The 25,111-nt window shown below is 46.0% G+C and overlaps 1 protein-coding gene across 2 annotated transcripts in view; it reads right to left on the bottom strand.

Moving 5' to 3' along the window:
• AGA (aspartylglucosaminidase) overlaps window positions 1-25,111 on the bottom strand; it is a 92,753-nt gene that overhangs the window by 5,559 nt on the left and 62,083 nt on the right. For both annotated transcript variants that reach the window (XM_030192663.1, XM_030192664.1), the window contains one exon: window positions 23,268-23,401. In XM_030192663.1, the coding sequence (XP_030048523.1) occupies window positions 23,268-23,401 (134 nt within the window). The remainder of the gene's footprint in view (window positions 1-23,267; window positions 23,402-25,111) is intronic.

Genomic DNA, 25,111 nt, shown 5'->3' with positions numbered 1-25,111 from the left:
TTGAAGGCAACAGGAACAACTGCAGTGAAAAGTGACAGACTGAGGATGCAACAAGATGGAAGTGAAGACAGTAGAGGAGATGGAGCTGAGTAGGTGGGTGAGAGTGTAATCAGGGAAACTGGTATTGAATTTGGAAGAGAAGATGTGCAGTGTCCTCCTTTGGGACTTTAGAAAAGGGAAAAAAAGGTGGCAGAGATTGAAGGAAGAACCTGAGAATGAAATAGGGGAAGGGGAGTTGGAGGTGACCAGGTAGAAAACTCAGAAAACCAAACATCAAGTCTAGAAGGATAATCACTAGCAATTTTTAGTAAAACTTTGGAAAGTAGGCCCACCACTGGCTTGTTTTTTGTGATTTAAAAATAAAATGATATAATTTTTGTCAATTTGCTCATGAGGCTCTAGGTTTGACTAATTGTGACAATCACAGATTTGATGCCAATCAAGACTCTTATTTACTTAGTCCTTTTTATAAAGCGAATGCTACATACCTGTAGAAGGTATTCTCCGAGGACAGCAGGCTGATTGTTCTCACTGATGGGTGACGTCCACGGCAGCCCCTCCAATCGGAAACTTCACTAGCAAAGGCCTTTGCTAGTCCTCGCGCGCCCATGCGCATGCGCGGCCGTCATCCCGCCCGAACCGGCTCGTGTTCGTCAGTCCCGTATGTAGCAAGACAAGGGAAGACACAACTCCAAAGGGGAGGCGGGCGGGTATGTGAGAACAATCAGCCTGCTGTCCTCGGAGAATACCTTCTACAGGTATGTAGCATTCGCTTTTTTCGAGGACAAGCAGGCTGCTTGTTCTCACTGATGGGGTATCCCTAGCCCCCAGGCTCACTCAAAACAACAAACATGGTCAATTGGGCCTCGCAACGGCGAGGACATAACTGAGATTGACCTAACAATTTATCCAACTAACTGAGAGTGTAGCCTGGAACAGAATAAACATGGGCCTAGGGGGGTGGAGTTGGATTCTAAACCCCGAACAGATTCTGAAGTGCTGACTGCCCGAACCGACTGTCGCGTTGGGTATCCTGCTGCAGGCAGTAATGAGATGTGAATGTGTGGACAGATGACCACGTCGCAGCTTTGCAGATCTCTTCAGTAGTGGCTGACTTCAAGTGGGCAACTGACGCAGCCATGGCTCTGACATTGTGAGCCGTGTCATGACCCTCAAGAGCCAGCCCAGCCTGGGCGTAAGTGAAGGAAATGCAATCTGCTAGCCAATTGGATATGGTGCGTTTCCCTACAGCCACTCCCCTCCTGTTGGGATCAAAAGAAACAATTGGGCGGACTGTCTGTTGGGCTGTGTCCGCTCCAGATAGAAGGCCAATGCTCTTTTGCAGTCCCAATGTGTGCAGCTGACGTTCAGCAGGGCAGGAATGAGGACGGGGAAAAAATGTTGGCAAGACAATTGACTGGTTCAGATGGAACTCAGACACTACCTTCGGCAAGAACTTAGGGTGAGTGCGGAGGACTACTCTATTATGATGAAATTTGGTGTAAGGGGCCTGGGCTACCAGAGCCTGAAGCTCACTGACTCTACGAGCTGAAGTAACTGCCACCAAGAAAATGACCTTCCAGGTCAAGTACTTCAGATGGCAGGAGTTCAGTGGCTCAAAAGGAGGTTTCATCAGCTGGGTGAGAACGACATTGAGATCCCATGACACTGTAGGAGGTTTGACGGGGGGCTTTGACAAAAGCAAACCTCTCATGAAGCGAACAACTAAAGGCTGTCCTGAGATCGGCTTACCCTCCACACGGTAATGGTATGCACTGATTGCACTAAGGTGAACCCTTACAGAGTTGGTCTTGAGACCAGACTCAGACAAGTGCAGAAGGTAGTCAAGCAGGGTCTGTGTAGGACAAGAGCGAGGATCTAGGGCCTTGCTGTCACACCAGACGGCAAACCTCCTCCATAAAAAGAAGTAACTCCTCTTAGTGGAATCTTTCCTGGAAGCAAGCAAGATGCAGGAGACACCCTCTGACAGACCCAAAGAGGCAAAGTCTACGCTCTCAACATCCAGGCCGTGAGAGCCAGAGACCAGAGGTTGGGATGCAGAAGCGCCCCTTCGTTCTGTGTGATGAGGGTCGGAAAACACTTCAATCTCCACGGTTCTTCGGAGGACAACTCCAGAAGAAGAGGGAACCAGATTTGACGCGGCCAAAATGGAGCAATCAGAATCATGGTGCCTTGGTCTTGCTTGAGTTTCAACAAAGTCTTCCCCACCAGAGGTATGGGAGGATAAGCATACAGCAGACCTTTCCCCCCAGTCCAGGAGGAAGGCATCCGATGCCAGTCTGCCGGGGGCCTGAAGTCTGGAACAGAACTGAGGGACTTTGTGGTTGGCTCGAGATGCAAAGAGATCTACCAAGAGCGTGCCCCACACCTGGAAGATCTGGCGCACTACTCGGGAGTTGAGCGACCACTCGTGAGGTTGCATAATCCTGCTCAACCTGTCGGCCAGACTATTGTTTACGCCTGCCAGATATGTGGCTTGGAGCAACATGCCGTGACGGCGAGCCCAGAGCCACATGCTGACGGCTTCCTGACACAGGGGGCGAGATCCGGTGCCCCCCTGCTTGTTGATGTAATACATGGCAACCTGGTTGTCTGTCTGAATTTGGATAATTTGGTGGGACAGCCGATCTCTGAAAGCCTTCAGAGCGTTCCAGACCGCTCGTAACTCCAGAAGATTGATCTGCAGATCGCGTTCCTGGAGGGACCAGCTTCCCTGGGTGTGAAGCCCATCGACATGAGCTCCCCACCCTAGGAGAGACGCATCCGTAGTCAGCACTTTTTGTGGTTGAGGAATTTGGAAAGGACGTCCCAGAGTCAAATTGGACCAAATCGCCCACCAATACAGGGATTTGAGAAAACTCGTGGACAGGTGAATCACGTCTTCTAGATCCCCAGCAGCCTGAAACCACTGGGAAGCTAGGGTCCATTGAGCAGATCGCATGTGAAGGCGGGCCATGGGAGTCACATGAACTGTGGAGGCCATGTGGCCCAACAATCTCAACATCTGCCGAGCTGTGATCTGCTGGGATGCTCACACCCGAGAGACGAGGGACAACAAGTTGTTGGCTCTCATCTCTGGGAGATAGGCACGAGCCGTCCGAGAACCCAGCAGAGCTCCTATGAATTTGAGTCTCTGTACTGGGAGAAGATGGGACTTTGGATAATTTATCACAAACCCCAGTAGCTCCAGGAGGCGAATAGTCATCTGCATGGACTGTAAAGCTCCTGCCTCGGATGTGTTCTTCACCAGCCAATCGTCGAGATAGGGGAACACGTGTACTCCCAGCCAGGCACTTCGTGAACACTCTGGGCGCAGAGGCGAGCCCAAAGGGTAGCACACAGTACTGGAAGTGATGTGTGCCCAGCTGAAATCGCAGATACTGCCTGTGAGCTGGCAGTATTGGGATGTGCGTGTAGGCGTCCTTCAAGTCCAGAGAGCATAGCCAGTCGTTTTTCTGAATCATGGGAAGAAGGGTGCCCAGGGAAAGCATCCTGAACTTTTCCTTGACTAGATATTTGTTCAGGGCCCTTAGGTCTAGGATGGGACGCATCCTCCCTGTTTTCTTTTCCACAAGGAAGTACCTGGAATAGAATCCCAGCCCTTCTTGCCCGGATGGCTGAGAAGGGCGGAGAGTTCCTCTGCAAGTACCTGCTTGTGCTGGAAGCTGTAGGATTGAGCTCCTGGTGGGCAATTTGGAGGTTTTGAGGCCAAATTTAGGGTGTATCCTTGCCGGACTATTTGAAGAACCCAACGGTCGGAGGTTATGAGAGGCCACCTTTGGTGAAAAACTTTCAACCTCCCCCCGACCGACAGATCGCCCGGCACTGATACGTTGATGTCGGCTATGCTCTGCTGGAGCCAGTCAAAAGCTCGCCCCATGCTTTTGCTGGGGAGCCGTGGGGCTTGCTGAGGAGCACGCTGCTGACGAGAGCGAGCGCGCTGGGGCTTAGCCTGGGCCGCAGGCTGTCGAGGAGGAGGATTGTACCTATGCTTACCAGAAGAGTAGGGAACAGTCTTCCTTCCCCCATAAAAACGTCTACCTGAGGAGGTAGATGCTGAAGGCTGCCGGCGGGAGTACTTGTCGAAAGCGGTATCCCGCTGGTGGAGCTGCTCTACCACCTGTTCGACTTTCTCTCCAAAAATGTTGTCCGCTCGGCAAGGGGAGTCCGCAATCCGCTGCTGGATTCTATTCTCCAGGTCGGAGGCACGCAGCCATGAGAGTCTGCGCATCACCACACCTTGAGCAGCGGCCCTGGACGCAACATCAAAGGTATCATATACCCCTCTGGCCAGGAATTTTCTGCACGCCTTCAGCTGCCTGACCACCTCCTGAAATGGCTTGGCTTGCTCAGGAGGGAGCTTGTCCACCAAGCCCGCCAACTGCCGCACATTGTTCCGCATATGGATGCTCGTGTAGAGCTGGTAGGACTGAATCTTGGCCACGAGCATAGAAGAATGGTAGGCCTTCCTCCCAAAGGAGTCTAAGGTTCTAGAGTCTTTGCCCGGGGGCGCCGAAGCATGCTCCCTATAACTCTTAGCCTTCTTCAGGGCGAGATCCACCACACCATAGTCATGCGGCAACTGAGTGCGCATCAGCTCTGGGTCCCCATGGATCCGGTACTGGGATTCGATCTTCTTGGGAATGTGGGGATTAGTTAAAGGCTTGGTCCAGTTCGCCAGCAATGTCTTTTTTAGGACATGATGCATGGGTACTGTGGACGCTTCCTTAGGTGGAGAAGGATAGTCCAAGAGCTCAAACATTTCAGCCCTGGGCTCATCCTCCACGACCACCGGGAAGGGGATGGCCGTAGACATCTCCTGGACAAAGGCCGCAAAAGACAGACTCTCGGGAGGAGAAAGCTGCCTTTCAGGGGAGGGAGTGGGATCAGAAGAAAGGCCATCAGACTCCTCGTCAGAGAAATATCTGATGTCCTCCTCCTCCTCCCACGAGGCCTCACCATCGGTATCAGACACAAGTTCATGAACCTGTGTCTGAAGCCTTGCCCGACTCGACTCCGTGGAAACACGGCCACGGTGAGAGCGTCGAGAGGTAGACTCCCTCGCCAGCACCGGCGAAGCTCCCTCCGCCGACGGGGAGTCTTCCTGGGAGGCGGCCGCAGTCGGTACCGCCGATGTCGGAGACCTCACCCCGGGCAAGGGGCCAGCCGGCGCCTCACTCGACGGTACTGGTGGCGCAAGCACCCCCGGTACCGGAGGGGAAGGGTGCAACAGCTCTCCCAGGATCTCCGGGAGAACGGCCCGGAGACTCTCGTGCAGAACGGCTGTGGAGAAAGACATGGAAGCCGATGCAGGCGTCGAGGTCAGAGTCTGTTCCGGGCGTGGAGGCTGGTCCGGGCTGTCCAAGGTGGAGCGCATCGACACATCCTGAACAGAGGGTGAGCGGTCCTCCCGGTGCCGATGCCTACTGGGTGCCGACTCCCTCGGCGACCCAGAACTCTCGGTACCAATGCGGGAAGGTGACCGGTGTCGATGCTTCTTTGATTTTTTCAAACGAAGCATGTCACCGGAGCTTCCCGGTACCGACGAGGAGGACGTAGAATCCAGCCGTCTCTTCCTCGGGGCCGAGGCCGAAGAAGGTCGGTCTCGGGGGGGCTGTACCGCAGGAGTCCTCAGGGTAGGGGGAGACCCACCCGAAGGCTCACCGCCACCAGCAGGGGAATGGACAGCCCTCACCTGCACTCCAGTCGAAGCACCACCGTCCGACGACATCAGCAACAGCGGAGGTCCCGGTACCACCGACGCAGCCTTCCGATGTCTCGGTACCAACGATGCAGAGGGTCGATACCTCGATGCCGTTGATGCCGAGGTCAAAGGTCTTGATGCTGTCGACGTCGATGCACTCGATGCCTCCGGTGCTGTTGTCGACGAAGAGCCTGAGAACAACACGTTCCCACTGGGCCAATCTCGCTACCTGAGTCCTCTTCTGTAAAAGAGCACAAAGACTGCAGGCCTGCGGGCGATGCCCAGCCCCCAGACATTTAAGACACGACGCGTGCCTATCAGTGAGCGAGATTACCCGGGCGCACTGGGTGCACTTCTTGAAGCCGCTGGAAGACTTCTATGACATGGGCTGAAAAATCACGCCGGTGAAATCAAAATTCGCGATGGTGACGAAGGGCACCAAAAATAAGGGAGAGGGAAAAACCCGTACTGAGGCCACAAAAAAGGCCTACCCCGAAAGCGAAAGGAAACTTATGTCGGGGAAACAAACTGGACACACGGGAAGGGACAAAGACCGAGGTCTTTCTTTTTTTTTTTTTTGCGAAATTGCGAAGACGCGCGAGGGTCAACTTGAGGGGTGCGAAACGGCGGTAAAACACGACCGTCCCCAGCGCGGACAAAAGAAGACTGACGAACACGAGCCGGTTCGTGCGGGAAGACGGCCGCGCATGCGCGGTGCGCATGGGCGCGCGAGGACTAGCAAAGGCCTTTGCTAGTGAAGTTTCCGATTGGAGGGGCTGCCGTGGACGTCACCCATCAGTGAGAACAAGCAGCCTGCTTGTCCTCGGAGAATAAGGAATAATCCATGACAAGTGATGGTCCTTTAAAGCAGTAGCAGTGTTCCTAAACTTTCTGAGATGCCCTGGAATACTGCTATTGATTTATTCAAGAGTTATTTTACTACTGTTTTGAAATATTCTCCAAGTTATTTCTCCTGTTAAGAAAATATGTTATATATGCCTATACCAGTACGAAAATCTCAAGTAGAATTAGAGGGTGGATGGAACCAGGGGATTCAGCTGGATGTAAATAATAACTCTGCCATTTTGGAAAACTCTGTCAAAATTCTCAGAAATACTTTGTTAGTTTCTCTGATCTTTGAGCAAGATTTAAATGCAATTTTGAGATTGTATTTTAGGCATGTAACAGAATTATTCCATGGTATAGTATCTGGATCTACCCTGATGTGATAAAATCCACTCAAAAAAGGAGAACATTTTTGGATATGAGGAAAGAGGCTAGAGACCTTGGTGCCACATTTTTATTGGTCTATATGTGTAAATGTATGATTAAATTTGGAGGAATTAAATAATGTCTTCTTTGTCCCAGAAGAGTTAAGGGCTTTTCTAGATATAAAGAAGATCCCTTTGAGCAATGGGCTTTTGGACTTACTAGTAGTTATAAGGGGGGGGGGGGGGGGGGGGGGTTAATCTGCTAAGCCTTAATGTTGGATGTCTTATATCCTTTGTTCTTCTTGTTGCTGTCTCCTGGCTATTGTGTCCTCCTCATTGTAGTGGTCTAAGATAATTTTATTTTTTGAATTATTATATACCGTACAAATGTTTTTCTTGTTCTGTTGCTTAAAACAAGGTATTATTCTTGTGATTGTATAATTGAAACTTATAAATAAACTAGTAAAAAAAGGCCCGTTTCTCACACAAATGAAACGGGCTCTAGCAAGGTTACCATAATCGCCACTACATGTTTTTAAGGGAACTGTTAGGAGAAATGTTCTGTCATGATAAGTAATAATTTGGAAGGGTGTATAATGAGTAATATGCTCCAGGGGTATGAGATACGGATTGTTTTATCTATGATTTTTTTTTATTTTAATCTTTCTTTTTTTGTGATTTTTATTTCTAGTATTTTTTAAAGATAAAGAGTACGCAGACTCCATCCATGTCCAGCATTTCTCCTCTCTTTCCTCTCTTCCATCCATGTGCATCTCCTTCCTGACTTCCCTCCCCTCCATCCTTCCATGTCCAGCAACTTTCCATTCTCCCCTGCCCTCTCCTCCATCCACCCATATCCAGCAAATTTCCTCTCTCCCCTGCCCCCATTCATCCATCCATGTCCAGCAATTCTCCTCTCTCCCCAGCCCTCCCCTCCATACATCCATGTCCAGAAACTCTCCATTCTCCCCTGCCCTCTCCTCCATCCACCCATGTCCAGCAACTCTCCATTCTCCTCTGCCCTCTCCTCCATCCATCCGTGTCCAGCAACTCTCCATTCTCCCCTGCCCTCTCCTCCATCCATCTCCAGCAAATTTGCTCTCTCCCCTGCCTCCTCCATCCATCTATGTCCAGCAACTCTCCATTCTCCCCTGCCCTCTCCTCCATCCATCCATATCCAGCAAATTTGCTCTCACCCCTGCCCTCCCCTCCTGTCCAGCGATCTCTTCTCTCCCCCTGCCCTCCTCTCCAAATCCAGCCATCTCTTCTCTCCCCATGCCCTCCCATCCATGTCGTGATTCTCCCTGCCCTCCCTCAGCTCCTTGACAGACCTCCTCTCCGTTCTCCTCCCCCCCACCCCCGGCACCCATTTAACCCTTTTACTTTCAGGCACAGCAATGGCAGTGGAGAACACAGCTTCTCCCTTCCCTCACACAGTGTCCCGCCTTCGCGGAAACAGGAAATGCATCACAAAAGGCGGGACACTGTGTGAGGGAAGGGAGAATCTGTTGTCCTCTTCACTGCCATCACTGCACCTGAAAGTAAAAGGGTTAAACACGCGCAAGGGGAGGAAGGAACAGAGAAGAGGGCTATCGATTGGGGAGCTGAGGGCGGGAAGGAGCGGAGGGACCGTCCGAGAGCTGCCTGGCTGCAGCGCTGCTGCGCCAGGCAGCCCTGCATTTGGGGGGGGGGGGGGGGGCAGCATCCAGGGGAAGGTCACGTTTGGGCTGGGGAGGCTTAGCCTCCCCAAGCCTCTTATATGGGGCACCTATGACTGTCCTCCCATCCCTGTCTATCAATTCTCCTCTGCCCTGCCCTCCCCTCAATGTCCCGCGATGCTCTCCTCCTATCATCATCTCGCTTCCAGCGTACCCTTCCCCCTCATTGTTCCGCCCTCTGACATCATTACGTTTTGACGTGAGGGCAGGGTAATGAGTGGGAATGGATGTTACGAACTCAGGCATCCAGACGTAGAATGTTGGAGGTGCAAATTATTATATAGGATAAATAAAACAGTGAGCAGTGTATAAGCACTAAGGGAAGTAAAATGATGTCCATTTAATTGATATATAGCATCACTAGGTACATCACCACATCATCCCAATATCTTATTTGGTATAAAATGCTTTTTATACTTACAAAAATTAATTAACAGTTTTATTGTGTTGTAAATATTAAGAGCTTGGCTGGCTTATGCCCTCACTTAACAGGTGTGGAAAAATAATTTAGGTGAGACTTACGAACCAAGGCAATTTTTTAGCACTAACTTTTTCCTTTTTAGTTTTGGGTAGAAGATGGAAAAGAGAAAAAGGGTTGCTGCTCTTCCATGATTTCTGTTTTTCTCTCTCCATTTCTTGGTCTCTTTCTACTTTTCTCCTTCAAGAACTGAGCAGGCAGGGGGCCATTCCAAGATGGCCGCTAACACCTAGACGAGCTGGGACCTCGCTCTCCTGTTAGTATGCCGAAAAGACGAGGGAAGACGTCAGTCCGTGCTTCCCTGACTTCTACCCCCTTACCTACGGGCCAGATGGACCGTTTTGTGAGGCCCCGAGGACAGGCTGAGGTTGTCGGGAGCGGTCCCGCTGGAGCCGTCGGCGGTGGTGAGGAGACTTCGACGACCCCCGGGCTTGATGTTACGCTGAGCCCCGACTCACGAGCGCCCCCTCCGCAGCCGCAGATGACCAGCTCTCCCTCGTCAGGATCAACGGGGCCCCTGCCGTACCATAGCGTAGAGGGCACGCCGTTGAGAGAAGCCCAGGAACAGCAAACGAGGGAAAATCAGCTGGATTCCTTTCTTGGGACCCAGCCAGTGACCAAAAAGGTACTTATTCCAGCGATGAAGAAAGCGGAGCAAAGACGGACAGAACTGTGCAAGGAACTGATAAGTGGAGAAATGCCCCTTATGCAGAAACCGGCAGAGGTAACGTTAGAAATTAAATCCCAGAGATATTCTAACTCTATACAAACTTCTACAGCTCAATATGTGGCATTTAATAAAAAGATAACAGAAGTGGAAAAAAGAATTGGAAAAACAGAAGAAGATATGAACTCTTTGATAACCCAAGTAGATTCTGTTGAAAAGAGTGTGACTAATTTACAAACGGATATGGTTAAAGATTTAGTGACATTAAGGAAGAAATCTGAAATGTATGAAAAATATGTAAGAAATTATAAGTTAAGGTTATTGAATTTCCCAAAAGTTAAAATGGTAACACCAATTGATATGTTAAAAAGATATCTTATTCAAGTTATGGGAATTCCTGAATCAGCTATGCCACCATTTACTCAGGTATATTATAATCCGCAAAAAGAAGAACAAAATGATTTAAATGTAACCGCTTTGCTGGAAACCTCTGAAACAGATCAAGCCAAACCGGCAACGTTGGTAGCCACTGTAGCATTATTGCCTGACAAACAGTGGCTCTTTGAGATGTTTCAAGAACAAGGATAAGTTATTCTTAGGACTGAAAATTAACTTGTTTCCTGACGTTTCACGAGAGACCCAGATAAGGCAGAAATAATTCCTTTTACTGAAACCGGCTGTTCTGCAGATGGGAAGTTCATTTTACCTAAGATTTCCTTCTAAATGTATCATTAGATACAATTCGCTTAAATATGTTTTTGTAGAACCTTCACAGTTGACATCATTTGTGGCCTCAAAAAGGGTTGAGATAGCTCAAAAATAGAAAATATTCTGTCCTTAGTTCTAGGTGTATATCCTTTAAATTTGAATTTTCTTTTTCGTTCCTCAATTTGTCTGCCTTGGAATCCAACATAATGTGGACTTGAGTATCATTAATGTGATATGTTATTTTTGTATAATTTTTCTTTGTTACTGTTTTTGATCAAGTGTTAATCCTTGAGAATGTAATATGAAAAGCAAAATTAAAAAAAAAAAAAAAAAAGAAGAGAGCAGGGAGCAATCTTGAGATGCAGCGCCTCTACTCAAGCATGGGTCAGTCATATACTTTTCTTGAGCCCAGGTGGCTCCACTTGGACCTGGGACAATCATACTGGCAGCAAATTTCTTTGAGATGGCTGCAGGCAGTGGTGTGCTGGAGCAGGCTTTCACAGGCTCTCAAGAGCCGGTTGTTAAGTTTTTTAAAGAATTTTGGGAGCCGGTTGTTAAAGTAGGGCCCTCCATGGCTACTTTAAGAACTGGCTCCCAAAATGTGGGCTTGGGCCCCCTGCTGAATTATCTTTTACTTTGCTGGTGGGGATGCTGAGCCCTGCCAGCCAAGTAAATAGATTACTGCTGCTCCCCGCTCCTTGTTTCCAGCTCTGGGCAGCAGGCTGGGACTTCTCGAGCATGTGAGAGAAGTTCCAGCATGCTGCTCAGAGCAAGACGTTGGGAGTGGTGGCAGTCCATTTATTGGCTGCCAACAAAGGTATGCCTAGCGTGCCCGCACGAAGGGAGGGAGGAGAGAGAGGCAAGTGTTGCTTCCCCCCCCCCCCCACCCCGGTCCTTCCAACTGCAGAGCTGGCTACGTCTGGAGAAAGAGCCTGTTGTTAAAAATTTACCACCACACCCCTGGCTGCAGACACCAATTTTAGGTGCCCAGGGGATTTGTACCTGGTAATTTTCTTATTTTTTTTGTTATATTATAATATAATAACCAAGTAAACACACTTGTACAGCAAAGTGAACTTCAGATTCAGTTTTTTTTTTTAAACAAGGAAAAAATGTAGGGATCCTTATACTAAGGTGTGCTAACAGATTTAGCACACGTTAAATTTGATTGCACAGCTTAGTAAAAAGATCCCTTAAAAAATTCCCAGGTACCAGATCTTGTCTCTGTGGTTCCACATACCATGATCATAACACTCAGGGACATCTCTCTCCCAACTGATTTTAAACATTCTAGGAGTAACAATAGACTCTACACTGTCCTTAGAACCCCAGGTTCATCTTCGGAGCTAAAGCTTAAAAAAAAAAAAAAAAAGAATTTCTGAAACCTCAAACAACTTCAAAGAATTTGAAAATATTTTAATCTGGAGCATTTTAGAATTGTTGTGTAAACGTGTCTACTAACTGAACTAGATTACTGCACTATAATTGATATAGGTTGTTCTGATAAACTGAGGAAACTAGTACAGACCCTACAAAATATCTCAGCTAGACTAATTTGCCATGCAAGAAAATGGAAACCGGTACATCCACTCCTGAAAACATTTCATTGGTTGCCTATTTAAATTACCATATATTCTTTAATATTTAGAATCAGATTATTTAAGTTTTAGAAGGAAATTACAAACTCATTTAAACATTTTTAGATTAATAATCTTTAATTACTTCTTATAGTATATTCTGATAAGTTGTATTTTCCCAGGACTTACCTAGTTAATATCTTATTGTAAACCGCATTGAATCACTTGGTTGGAACTTGTGGTATATAATCTATTGAATTGTATTTATCGGAATCCAGAAAGATGAGTACTGATGCTTGATATACAAATGGAGGGACAGCAGAGTATTTTAGTGAATCTGTATGCCTCTAATACAGGACAAGGGGTGGGGGGGAGGAGGAGGTGGAGGTTTGAGGGTATACGAGGAAAGTTGGTTGAATTTAGTAGGGGCTCAATTATAAAGGGGGGGGGGGGATTATAATCTTACCCTAAATCCTGGAAGAGAATCCAGGAGCAGCTATGAAGAAACTGTCACCTACTGGAGGATATAGATATTTTAAAGACATAGATTATCTCCATCAAAGGGATGATGCAAGACTTATGGGGTATTTTTGTACTAAAAATGTAGTCTTAGATGTTCAAAAATGTGGTACAGAACCAATTCTTTGGTCAGATCACTCTCCAATTTGGACTGAATTGAGATGGCGAGCATGAAAATTAAGGGATAGACACTGGAAACTAAACGATAGCCTCCTAGATGACTAGGAAGTATCTCAGCAGGTAGAGAATGAGATCCAAGAATACCTCCTACACAAGAAACATGGAGATGCAACACCAATCAACGTCTAGGAGGGCCTTAAGACTGTGCTGAGAGACAAGTCGATCAGCAAAGCAACATATAAAAAGAAGGCTGCAGCAGCATTGGAGAATAGATGAAACACCAGCAGAATACCCATAAAGGAACATTGGAGACAATTTTAGAAACTAGAAAACAACTGCAGGACTTTCAGACACATAGGCATAAATACCAGTTAAACATGGTTAAATAGAAGTATTTTGCTTTCAGTCACAAAACAGGCAAATTACTGGCTCATAAACTGAAAGTACAGGAAACACAAAACAATATCCTGCGAATTACAAAGAAGAATGGGTACTGACGGGAGAGGGGGGAGATTAAGGAAAGATTTAGAGCATATTTTAGAGCACTATACACCCCTGAATCTCATCCTGAGACATGATTTGGACACAGTGACCCTCCTGTGTCTCAGAGCTGAGCGAGCCCAAGGGATAGAGGTGGAGAATGCAATAAAGCATATGAAGATAAGTAGAACCCCTGAGTTCAATGGGTATACTGCTAAATTCTACAGTAAAATGTAAGCATCTACTCCTAGCCCCTCTTGAAGAGGGCTTTAACTCCTTTGGTCTTATAGAAGTACTGAGGTAGAGCCAGAGGCAAGGAATGTTAACTCAATCCAAAGGACCTCACAATGACAAATCAGCTCAAAGCAGAAAATTTTTTACTGCTCGGAGACTCCATTGTAAGACGCATTAACTTAGGAACACAGTTCAAGGGTCTCAATCTAGTGAAATGCCTTCCAGGATCCTCTGCTACCATTAGTACCAACTATTGAATTTGGTCTGAGAAAAGAGTAAAGATTCTAATAATGATACTGTAATCCAGCTGGGGACAAATGACCTGGCCAACAATAGAAAGTCTGGAGCACAGAAAGTGTTCCAGAAGCTTGGGGAGAGACTCAAATCTTTGGTTCGGACTGCAGCTTTTTCTGAAGTTATTCCTACAAATGGAAAGGGCGAGGAAAGACTATGTAAAAAAGAGGAGTTAAGTAAGTGGCTTGAAGCCTGGTGTAAAGAATGTGGTTTTAGATACATAGGAAGGTGGAGCAGTATGTGGAAAAATACCATACTGTAATGACGGGTTACATCTTTCTGTGACAGGAAAAAAGATCCTTGGGGAGAAATTCAGACAGTATGTTTCTAGACATCTAAACTAAAGGATGTAGGTGACAAAAGGAAGGGAATTCACAAAGTCACCCCCAGAAAAACATGATGGCATTGGAAAAGGTAATGTTAATATAGGAAACCATCTAAACTCACTTAACACATGGAAAGCAATGAACACAAATGCTCGTAGCCTAAGTAAAAAAGATTTGCAAGCTCTTATATTTGAGGAAGACTTGGATATTGTTGCCATTACACAGACATGGTTCAATAATTCCCATGAACTGGATGCGACCATACCAGGCTATAATCTTTTTAAGAAGGACAGGAGGGTCAAAAAGGTGGAGAAGTTGCACTCTATGTGAAAAATAATATGAGAGTAGCAGAAAACTTCACCCTATTCTGATAGTCATCTTTCTATAACTTTGTTCAGCTCTTTTCTACTCATCCATGAACTTGTTGTAACACCAATTGTACTTGTCTCCTGGAATGGCGTTGCCATAACAGGTTTTTGTAAGCCACATTGAGCCTGCAAATAGGTGGGAAAATGTGGGATACAAAGGCAATCAATCAATCAATAAATAAATAAAGGAAGAAGCTATATGGATCACCCTGAAAACAGAAGATGGAACGTACATCATCATAGGTGCTATCTACAGACCTCCAGCACAAATGGAGAAGCTAGACAAGGATCTGATCAAAGATATTCATAAGCTTCAAATGACAGGGAAGGTGCTGTTCCTGGGAGATTTCAACTTGCCTGATGTGAATTGGAATGTCTCCATCGGCAGAATCGGAAAGAAGCAGAGAGATCATGGATGCCTGTCAAAAGTGCTTTGCTCAAATGGTGACAGAACCCACAAGGGAAGGGGTGACTCTGGATCTTGTGCTCACAAATAGAGGAAGTGTTTCCAACGTCCGGGTGGGTGCCCACCTAGGTAATAGTGATCATAACACGATATGGTTTTATAAGAGCACAAGCAGAGTGCAGACACACAAAACTCAAAGTACTGGATTTCAAACATGCTGATTTTGGTAAAATGGGGAAATACCTGAAGAAGGAGCTGATAGCATGAGTAGGCACAAGAGAAGTGGAAGCCTGTGGTCCAAGCTGAAAGCTGCTATAAAGTGTGGCAATAGACCTTTATAAAAGGAAAGTAAACAAAAACCAAGAGAAACAGGAAGCCTATATGGTTCTCTAAACAAGTGGCCAAAAAAATAAGGGCAAAAGATGCTGCGTTCAAGAAATACAGAAGAATGCAACAAGAGGATCACGGAGCAGCTTAATGGATTAAACTCAAAGCCAAGAGGGAAATACGGATAGTGAAAGCACAGGCAGAAGAAAAGATGGGTAAACGTAAACAACGGTGACAAGACCTTTTTCAGATATGTTAGGGAAGGAGAAAAGCTAGGAATGGACTTGTAAGACTAAAAGATATCGAGAACAGCTACATGGAGAGTGATGAGGATAAAGTGAATGTGCTAAACAAATACTTCTCTTCAGTGTTCACAGAAGAAAATCCTGGAGAAGGACCATGGCCAAGGGTATAACTGGGAATGTAGTGGATATTGCACCATTCACAGAAGAAAACATTTATAAATAGCATGAAAATCTGGAAGTGATACATCCCAGGATACTGAGGGAACTCAGAGAAATCCTGGCAGGACCTATTAAGGATTTAATTTAATAGATCTTTACAGACAGGTGAGGTTCCGTGGAATTGGAGACAAGTGGATGTGGTCCCTCTTCACAAAAATCGGGAAACTACAGGCTAGTAAACCTCACGACAGTGGTAGGAAAAATCTGGGGTCGCTGCTGAAGAAAGATAGTTAACTTTTTCTAGAATCCAACAGGTTGCAGGATCTGAGGCAACATGGCTTTACCAACGCAGTATCTTTCCAAACGAATCTGACTGATTTCTTTCACTGGGTGATCAAAGAGCTGAATAAAGAACATGCACTAGATGTAATCTACTGGGATTTCAGCAAAGCCTTTGATACAGTTCCTCACAGAAGCTGAGAGGGCTGAACTTAGGACCCAAAGTGGTGAACTGGACTGGAAATTGGTTGACTGACAGGCAAAAGAGGGTGGTGGTAAATGGAATTTGCACGGAGGAAAGGAAGCTTAAGTAGTGAAGTGCTTCAGGAGTCAGTACTGGGGCCGATTCTGTTTAATGTATTTGTGAGAGACATTGCTGAAGAGTTATGTATAAATATAGTATAGCCTGCGGCCTACTACCCAGCTTGGGACCTGCTGGAAGAGCTTGGCCCAGCCTTAGAGGCTGCTGTGAAAGATAGGTCAAGTAAGATTTTAATTGAAATCAAGGGCCAGCTTTTAACAGAAGTTTCTAACTGGCACAATTGTCAGTTGCAGAAATAGCTCAGGTGCATGGGAAAAACAGAAGTAAGAAAGAACATTTGTGGTTAAAGACAGTTGGCCATCTGCCGGAAAAAGGTGGGGGAATTTTTCCAGAGTAAAAATATCAAAATCTGCGGTTAGTCTTGTGCCATCTGGGTAAAACAGTTTTTTTTTTTTTTTTTTTTTTGGGGGGGGGGGGGGGGGGGGGGGGGGGGGTAATAGAGCTCAATGTTAATCAAGGGAATATAAATGACTGACAGCTGATATGTACGGGAGAGTCGGAGGCAAGAGTTCGACCTGGGCCTCACTCTGCCGGAGAGGTTGGGGGGGGGGGGGTAATAGAGCTCAATGTTAATCAAGGGAATATAAATGACTGACAGCTGATATGTACGGGAGAGTCGGAGGCAAGAGTTCGACCTGGGCCTCACTCTGCCGGAGAGGTCGCCCCTGAGAATATATTTCTGTATTCTTATAATCAATGCTTCATATGTAACCTGGCTTTTGGTGAGTAATAAATAATCCTCTAAATGAATCTGTTTCTCTCCTCTAAATGAATCTGTTTCTCACTTTCTTTATTTCTATTTATAGGGAAAGTTCAACAATGCATGAGATCTGGTGTAGGTATGAAAACTACTACTACTAATCATCATTTCTATAGCGCTACTAGACGTACGTAGCGCTGTACACTTGAACATGAAGAGACAGTCCCTGCTCGACAGAGCTTACAATCTAATTAGGACAGACAAACAGGACAAACAAGAGATAATATTAAGGTGAGGATGATAAGGGTTCTGAACAAGTGAATAAGGGTTAGGAGTTAAAAGCAGCATCAAAAAGATGGGCTTTTAGCCTAGATTTGAAGACGGCTAGAGATGGAGCTTGACGTACCAGCTCAGGAAGTCTATGCCAGGCATATGGTGCAGCAAGGTAAAAGGAACAGAGTCTGGAGTTAGCAGTGGAGGAGAAGGGTGCAGATAAGAGAGATTTACCCAGTGAACGGAGTTCCCGGGGAGGAATGTAGGGAGAGATGAGAGTGGAGAGGTACTGAGGAGCTGCAGAGTGAATGTACTTATAGGTCAATAAGAGGAGTTTGAACTGTATGCGGGAACGGATAGGAAGCCAGTGAAGTGACTTGAGTAGAGGGCTAATATGAGCATAACGACCCTGGCGGAATATTAGTCGTGCAGCAGAATTTTGAACAGATTGAAGAGGAGAGAGATGGCTAAGTGGGAGACCTCTGAGAAGCAAGTTGCAATAGTCTAAGCAAGAGGTGATAAGAGCGTGGATGAGGGTTCTGGTAGTATGCTCAGAAAAAAGGGTAACTAGAACATAACTTGTGACAGGATTGTGAAAAATTACAGAAGGACCTTACGACACTGGGAGACTGGGCGGCTAAATAGCAGATGACGTTTAATGTCAGCAAGTGCAAGGTGATGCATGTGGGAAAAAAGAACCCGAATTATAGCTACGTTAGGAGTTACGGACCAAGAAAGGGATCTGGGTGTCATCGTCGTCGTCGATAATACACTGAAACCTTCTGCTCAGTGTGCTGCTGCGGCTAGGAAAGCGAATAGAATGTTGGCTATTATTAGGAAAGGTATGGAAAATAAGTGTGAGGATGTTATAATGCTGTTGTATCGCTCCATGGTGCGACCGCACCTTGAGTATTGTGCTCAATTCTGGTCGCCGCATCTCAAGAAAGATATAGTACACAGGGCCAGCCCTAGGGTTTCTAGCGCCCTCCTGCAGTCTATTAGTCGGCGCCCCTACCCATCCAGAGGCGGGATCACTATGGTTCCGCCCCCCCAGTAGACACACCCCTTTTACCAGCCATGGCATCATTGAAAATATTACATCAGTATAGAAGAAAAATAACTTAGCACAGAGACCAGGAATTAGGAGAACAGACAGTCTTGCCAACTCTGAAAAACAATGTGTTATCAAAATTTCAGAATCTAACAAACAGATCCCTATTCAGACACTTGGCTTTGCAGTCACACATGTAGAACAGAGATAGCCCCTCTTCAAATTCTTCAAAAATTAACCTGAAATCCAAAGAAGTTAGACTCTGCATACAGAACAATAGCCTAGCCTTCCCATCGAGCACAGCTTAGGATCTAGCTAGGACAGACTTAAATCAGCATAAACTAACATATTCTACAATCTGAGTTGGACAGACTAACAGGAGTTACTGAAGTGGGAATGAGAGATAGGTGATGGTTAGGAATTGAAAGCAGGCATCTAGCCCTCCTGTCCTGTGAGTTGCTGTGTTGGGGGTGGGGGTGGAAAAGGGTGGGTCAGGTGCAACACTGAACAGCAGTCTCTGACAAAACAAGGGTCCAGGCTCTGCTGTGCAGTCTCTGAGCCCGCTCTGGGCAGAGGTTAGCTGAGCTCCCACAAGTTATTTCGGAGCCAGATTCAGTTGGAGCAGTGACATCCTCTGACAAACACAAGGAGGATATTTCTCTGCTTGGGAGGGGGGAGGGGACAGGACAGAGAGCTGACAGCTTTGGAGCCAGACTGAGATGAGCAGCAGAGATTAGACACTGAAAAACAAAAGCCTCAGCAGAGCTTGATTGCTTGCAAAGCGGCGCCCTTGAAGGCAGGCGCCCCCCTGCAGTGCTAGGGTTGTTTGCTTTTGTGTTCATTTTTGAGTTTACCTTTGTATTATCGGTATGAAAAAGCCTTTAATAAACATATTAAAAAAAAAAAAAAACATTTCAGGGGATATTACCAAGATGTATCAATGTAATAATGTCCCACTCTTGAGGGAGGTGACACTAGAGTTGGACTAATGACATAGGCTGACCCTACTTAGAATAGTCTATTTTAAGAAGATGCTCTACCAAAATGTTTTTATCTGTTCCAAACTCTCTCAATTGAAGTCCCTTCTGCCTTTTTCAAGTGATTGCATAAAAAATTAAGGAGTTTTTATTTGGCAAGGACATCACCCTAGGACAGCTTGGCATACAATTTGTCTCCCTAACAATGAGGGGAATTTGGGATTGTCAGATTTGGAGCACTAATATGCTACAGCCAAGTTCTGGGCTCTGTTGGAATAATCTGCTCCAAATTTTAAGTCCTGGGCTATTTTAGAACATGGTCCAGAAGGGGGGATTAGGTTAGAGTGTTCTCCTGGTTCTCCTCCTATCTCTCCCACCGCACCTTCAAAGTTCACTCTCATGGATCTTCCTCCACCCCCATCCCCTTATCTGTTGGTGTTCCCCATGGATCGGTCCTTGGACCCCTTCTCTTCTCAATCTACACCTCTTCCCTGGGCTCCCTGATCTCATTTCATGGTTTCCAGTATCATCTCTATGCTGATGACACCCAACTGTATCTCTCCACACCAGACATCACCGCGGAGACCCAGGCAAAGGTATCGGCCTGCTTATCCGACATTGCTGCCTGGATGTCCAACCGCCACCTGAAACTGAACATGTCCAAGACCGAGCTTATCGTCTTTCCACCAAAACCCACTTCTCCTCTTCCTCCACTTTCTATCTCAGTTGATAACACTCTCATCCTCCCCGTCTCATCTGCCCGCAACCTCGGAGTCATCTTTGACTCCTCTCTCTCCTTCTCTGCGCATATCCAGCAGATAGCCAAGACCTGTCGCTTCTTCCTCTTTAACATCAGCAAAATTCGCCCTTTCCTCTCTAAACACACCACCCAAACTCTCGTCCACGCTCTCATTACCTCTCGCCTGGACTACTGCAACTTACTCCTCACCGGCCTCCCACTTAGCCATCTATCCCCCCTTCAATCTGTTCAGAACTCTGCTGCACGTCTCATATTCCGCCAGAACCGATATACTCATATCACCCCTCTCCTCAGGTCACTTCACTGGCTTCCGATCAGATACCGCATTCAATTCAAGCTTCTCCTTCTTACCTACAAATGCACTCAGTCAGCTGCCCCTCACTATCTTTCTACCCTCATCTCCCCTTACGTTCCCGCCCGTAACCTCCGTTCACAGGATAAATCCCTCCTCTCAGTACCCTTCTCCACCACCGCCAACTCCAGGCTCCGCTCATTCTGCCTCGCCTCACCCTATGCTTGGAACAACCTTCCTGAACCCTTACGCCAAGCCCCCTCCCTGCCCGTCTTCAAGTCTTTGCTTAAAGCCCACCTCTTCAATGCTGCATTCGGCACCTAACCCTTACGGTTCAGTGAATCCAGACTAGAGAGCTGCACGGCTTCCGTCCCCGCGGGAATCCCGCGGAACCCGCAGGATTCCTGCGGGGACGGAGGCAGTTCCTCTGGGGTTCCCGCAGGGATGGAACCAGTTCTGCGGGGTTCCCGCGGGGACGGAGGCAGTTCCTGCGGGGTTCCCGCGGGGATGGAACCAGTTCTGTGGGCTTCCCGTGGAAGTGTAAGCTGCACCTGCACCAGCCTCTCATCTACCAAATACCAATTTATTTGAGTGCTGTCTCCTCCTCCTCCTCCTCCTCTTCTTCCTTGCTTTAACAGCATAAATGTGGAAAGTCTTCCATTAAGGAGGTGGTAGAGTCACAAATGATGACGGAATTCAAAAAGGCGTGGGATGAACACAGAGGATCTCTAATTAGAAAATGGAAGTTATATAAAAGCTAACCTTAAATGGCTGCATGTGTGTGGCTATGTCAAGTGACACTTAGATGGCAACTCTGGCTGTGATGAACTAGAGCTGATACCTGGCAGACTTGTATGGTCTGTGTCTCATACATGGCAATCTGGTGTAGGATGGGCTGGAAAGGGCTTAGACAGCAACTTCAGTGGCTGGAACATGAGGACAGTGCTGGACAGACTTTTACGGTCTGTGTCCCACAAATGAGAACATGAATAGGCTGGAGTGGGCTTCGATGGCAACTCCAGCAGTTGGAACATAAGGATGGGGCCAGATAGACTTCTGTGGTCTTTGTTCCAGAAACACGAAAGAAAGACCATAATCAAGTATATAATATCACACTCGTTGATTTAATGATGAATTGATCATGAGTGTGACTATTGGGCAGAGTGGATGGACCGTTCAGGTCTATTTGCTGTCACTTACTATGTTACTATTAATCCTCTTTGCTCCCAGGCTGGTGCACAGACTTCAGCTCTGACACAGGCACGAGAATCAGATGTCACCTGACCTACTGGCGCGTGCATGTGGCGGCCTCTCAGCACTCACTGCCAGTGAATCAGAGACAAATCTTACATGTGCGCACCAGAGTTCCAAGTTCAAACTTCCGTTCCTTCCTTGCCTACAGTGCTGTGGCTCAAATCCAGAAAGAGACTGAGGGAGCTGACTGGAACTTTCTATGTACTATTAAATTCTTACCGGGATGGGTGGGGATGGGTTAAATTCTTACGGGGATGGGTGGGGATGGGTTAAATTCTTGTGGGGACGGGTTGGGATGATTTAAATTTTTGCGGGGATGGGTGGGGATGGGTAAGATTCCAGTGGGGATGGGTGGGGACGGGTAAGATTCCAGCAGGGACGGGCGGGGATGGGTAAGATTTTTGTCCCCGTGCAACTCTCTAATCCAGACTGCCCCAATTTGACTGCCCCTATCGGACCGACCGTTCACTTGTCTATTAGATTGTAAGCTCTTTGAGCAGGGACTGTCTCTCTTTGTTAAATTGTACAGCGCTGCGTAACCCTGGTAGCGCTCTAGAAATGTTAAGTAGTAGTAGAGTGTCTACTGTGGTTGGTAGAGGCCTATTATAGATCTATAGAAACCCTTTTGTAAGCAATACTTTGAGAATCTAGGTATAAGTTAGGAATAATTTGTTGGACCATAGGAAGTAATCATCATTGACCCCAATTTGCTTCACCCACGAGTTCACACCGGTTGGAGGTAGGGCTGGTAACCTTGAGGCAAGTGATGGATAGTTATTAAGTGGCCCCTTTATGAGATTTACAAACAAAATATAATCTGAGATTGGGGATATATTTCTGTACCTGCAACTGAAACATTATCTACAGAGAAGGACTTGGACAACAGGACTCCATTTGAAATGCATACCAAGACAGGTATTGGAAAAAGGTGGATACACCATGTCTATTTGCTTTTGAGTGGGGAGGGGCTTAGAGTAGCTGGCCTATAGCAAACAACGGGAACAGGGTATGGGGGGATAATGAGTGTGAAAAACTGGAAAGAAATTCATGAGTGGTTCTCATATAGCAAGTCATGCTACTGAGAATGCATACAAAAAGTGTTGAGTTGGTATTATACCCCTGACCAACTGCACAGATTAGGATCTGGAATGGGGCTGTGTTGGAGGAACTGTGGAAAGAGGGGATCATTTAAGCATATATGGTGCAACTGTGATAAAATTCAACCCCACTGGACTCGGATGATGGGACAATCAGGGGATTTAGTTTGGCAACCTGTGCCCTTGGCCATGGAGATTGCCTTGCTGAACAAAGAAACAGAGGGTATAAAAAGAGTGTGTGATAAACTGTTACTCCTTCGACTTACTGCTGACAGGATGGCCCTAGCAGAATTTTACTGAACTATGCCTTCTACACAGGGAATGTGCTCAAAACTTCAGCACTTTTGCTGGATGTATAGATTGACCTCACTGCGGAATAACACAAGGCATGTATATGAAAAGACATGGGCTCGATATCATGAGTGGGAATTGGGGAAGGAGAATATTGATCAATGAAGATTCCATAGGGTTGTTAAGGGTAGTGTGGTGGGATATTAGAAGGTTAGAAGGTAAAGAAGCTCAAGGGAATGGGGGGGGGGGGGGGGGGGAGGAGGAAGATGTGGGAAATTAGGGTAATTATTCTCATCTATTATGGACAGAGTTGATGATTGATGATGGTTTATATAATTGGAAATGTTACTTTAATAAAAAGTTAATACCAAAATTTTCAATTTATAAACAGAGAACTGAAAATAGTTACCATAGCTTCCAGTCGCGTTGGCACAGATAACAGCACCAAAGAACACTGGAATATGCTGCTGGATTCGAGAAATTACTTTCTGGCAAGCTGTAGTTGGATCTGTTCCCATTCTCATGTATTCCACTGCTTGGTAGCTGATTAAGAAATGATAAAATATTATCCTCACCCTCTAGTTAAAATGAAAACTGCAAGTTGGATATCATACTAGCAAAGTGACAAAAAACTCCTGAGATTCAATTAGTGAACAAACCATTTATAAAACATGTACAAGGCAAATCAAATGTTATGTTACACCAAACTTCTATTTCACAGATATCTTAACAGTTCTATGTGGAATAAACAAATTCAAGAAGATTAGATAAACAAACATTCTAGGAATTACAAGGTATCTGTCAAACACAATCTAATTTCCTAGTACTACATATTTATTTATTGCATTTGTATCCCACATTTTCCCACCTCTTTGCAGGCTCAAAGTGGCTTACAATACATCATGGATAGTGGAAATGAGAAGAGAGTAGACATTAGGTGTTACAGAAGGATTTTGGGTTGCATGGTAATGGAATACATGACAGTAATAAAACAGAAGGCATTAATTTACATTTCTGGATATATGTGAGAGATTCACATGCTTTGGTCTTTGTGGTACATCTTGTCAAAGAGATGGGTCTTTAGTACTTTACGGAAGTTGGTCAGTTCATAGGCGGTTGGAGGCCCAACTGTTTGGGGAGGCTAAAGGGGGCGGGGTTAGGGGTGGGGCCAGGGGTGGAGCTTAAATCCATAATTGTCTGATAACACACAGAAAATAAATAAAAATAAGTCACAATTAATACCTTTTATTAAATTTAGATATTAGATATGTATCATATGTCAAAGAATAAAGTGGTTGCTCAAAGCATATTCTAAGCACAATCGCTCAACTGCAAAACACTATGCACAACTTTGTGCAAAAACACACTCAGAACCTTACTGTACCATAAATATTACACTGGGCAGAACCTAATACACCAATATACCACCCATACAGAAAATGCAGACCGTCAACAATATGAAACAAGGGATCATATCATCACAATTCTCATGTAGAGCCACAAAACACCCTAATTCATGTTTAATGTGGGATAAAATGCCATAAATAAGTAAATAAATATAATCTTTTAATGTTGAGCACCTGATTCTCAAAGTGGACATATTCCAAACACTATAATGAAAATAAAATGATCTTTTCTACCTTTGTTGTCTGATTCTGCTGCTATCTGTTCTCAGTGCAGGTCAGGAAGTCATCCTCCTTAAATATCTCCCTGGCAACCCAGCCAACCCCCCCCCCCCCTCCCCCTGCTCTCCCAGCAGTAAGGTAAACAAACCATAAACCAATTTCTACAATTGGTTACACAAGGCTATAGGGCTTTCACTGCAGCTCCTGCTGTGAGGATGGAGGTAAATCAACAATTTAAACCTCTCAGAGCACAGCAAGGGAGGCTTAGCCTGTCCAAGCCTCTTATACCGGGCGCCTATGGGTCAGTTCATAGGTCGTTTTCAGGTTATGTGGCAATGCGTTCCAGAACTGCGCACTCATATAAGAAAAGGTTGATGCGTGCATTAATTTGTACTTTAGACTTTTACAGTTGGGGAAGTGAAGATTAAGGAATGTGCAAGAAGATTTTTTTTTAGCATTCCTGGATGGTAGGTCTATCAGGTCCGACATATTTGTGAAATAAAAATGTTTAAGGTTTTCTTAAACACTAAATAATCAGGAAGTAATCAAATCTGATATGGCAGGGCGTTCCAGACAAACTGCTTGATATCTGGGAGAGGAATTAAAACATCTTATGTGATTTTATCCT

Source organism: Microcaecilia unicolor, chromosome 2, assembly GCF_901765095.1.
Source record: "Microcaecilia unicolor chromosome 2, aMicUni1.1, whole genome shotgun sequence".
Lineage (NCBI taxonomy): Eukaryota > Metazoa > Chordata > Amphibia > Gymnophiona > Siphonopidae > Microcaecilia > Microcaecilia unicolor.
Note: the sequence above shows the minus strand (reverse complement) of the source record. Positions and strands in the feature narration are given on the sequence as shown.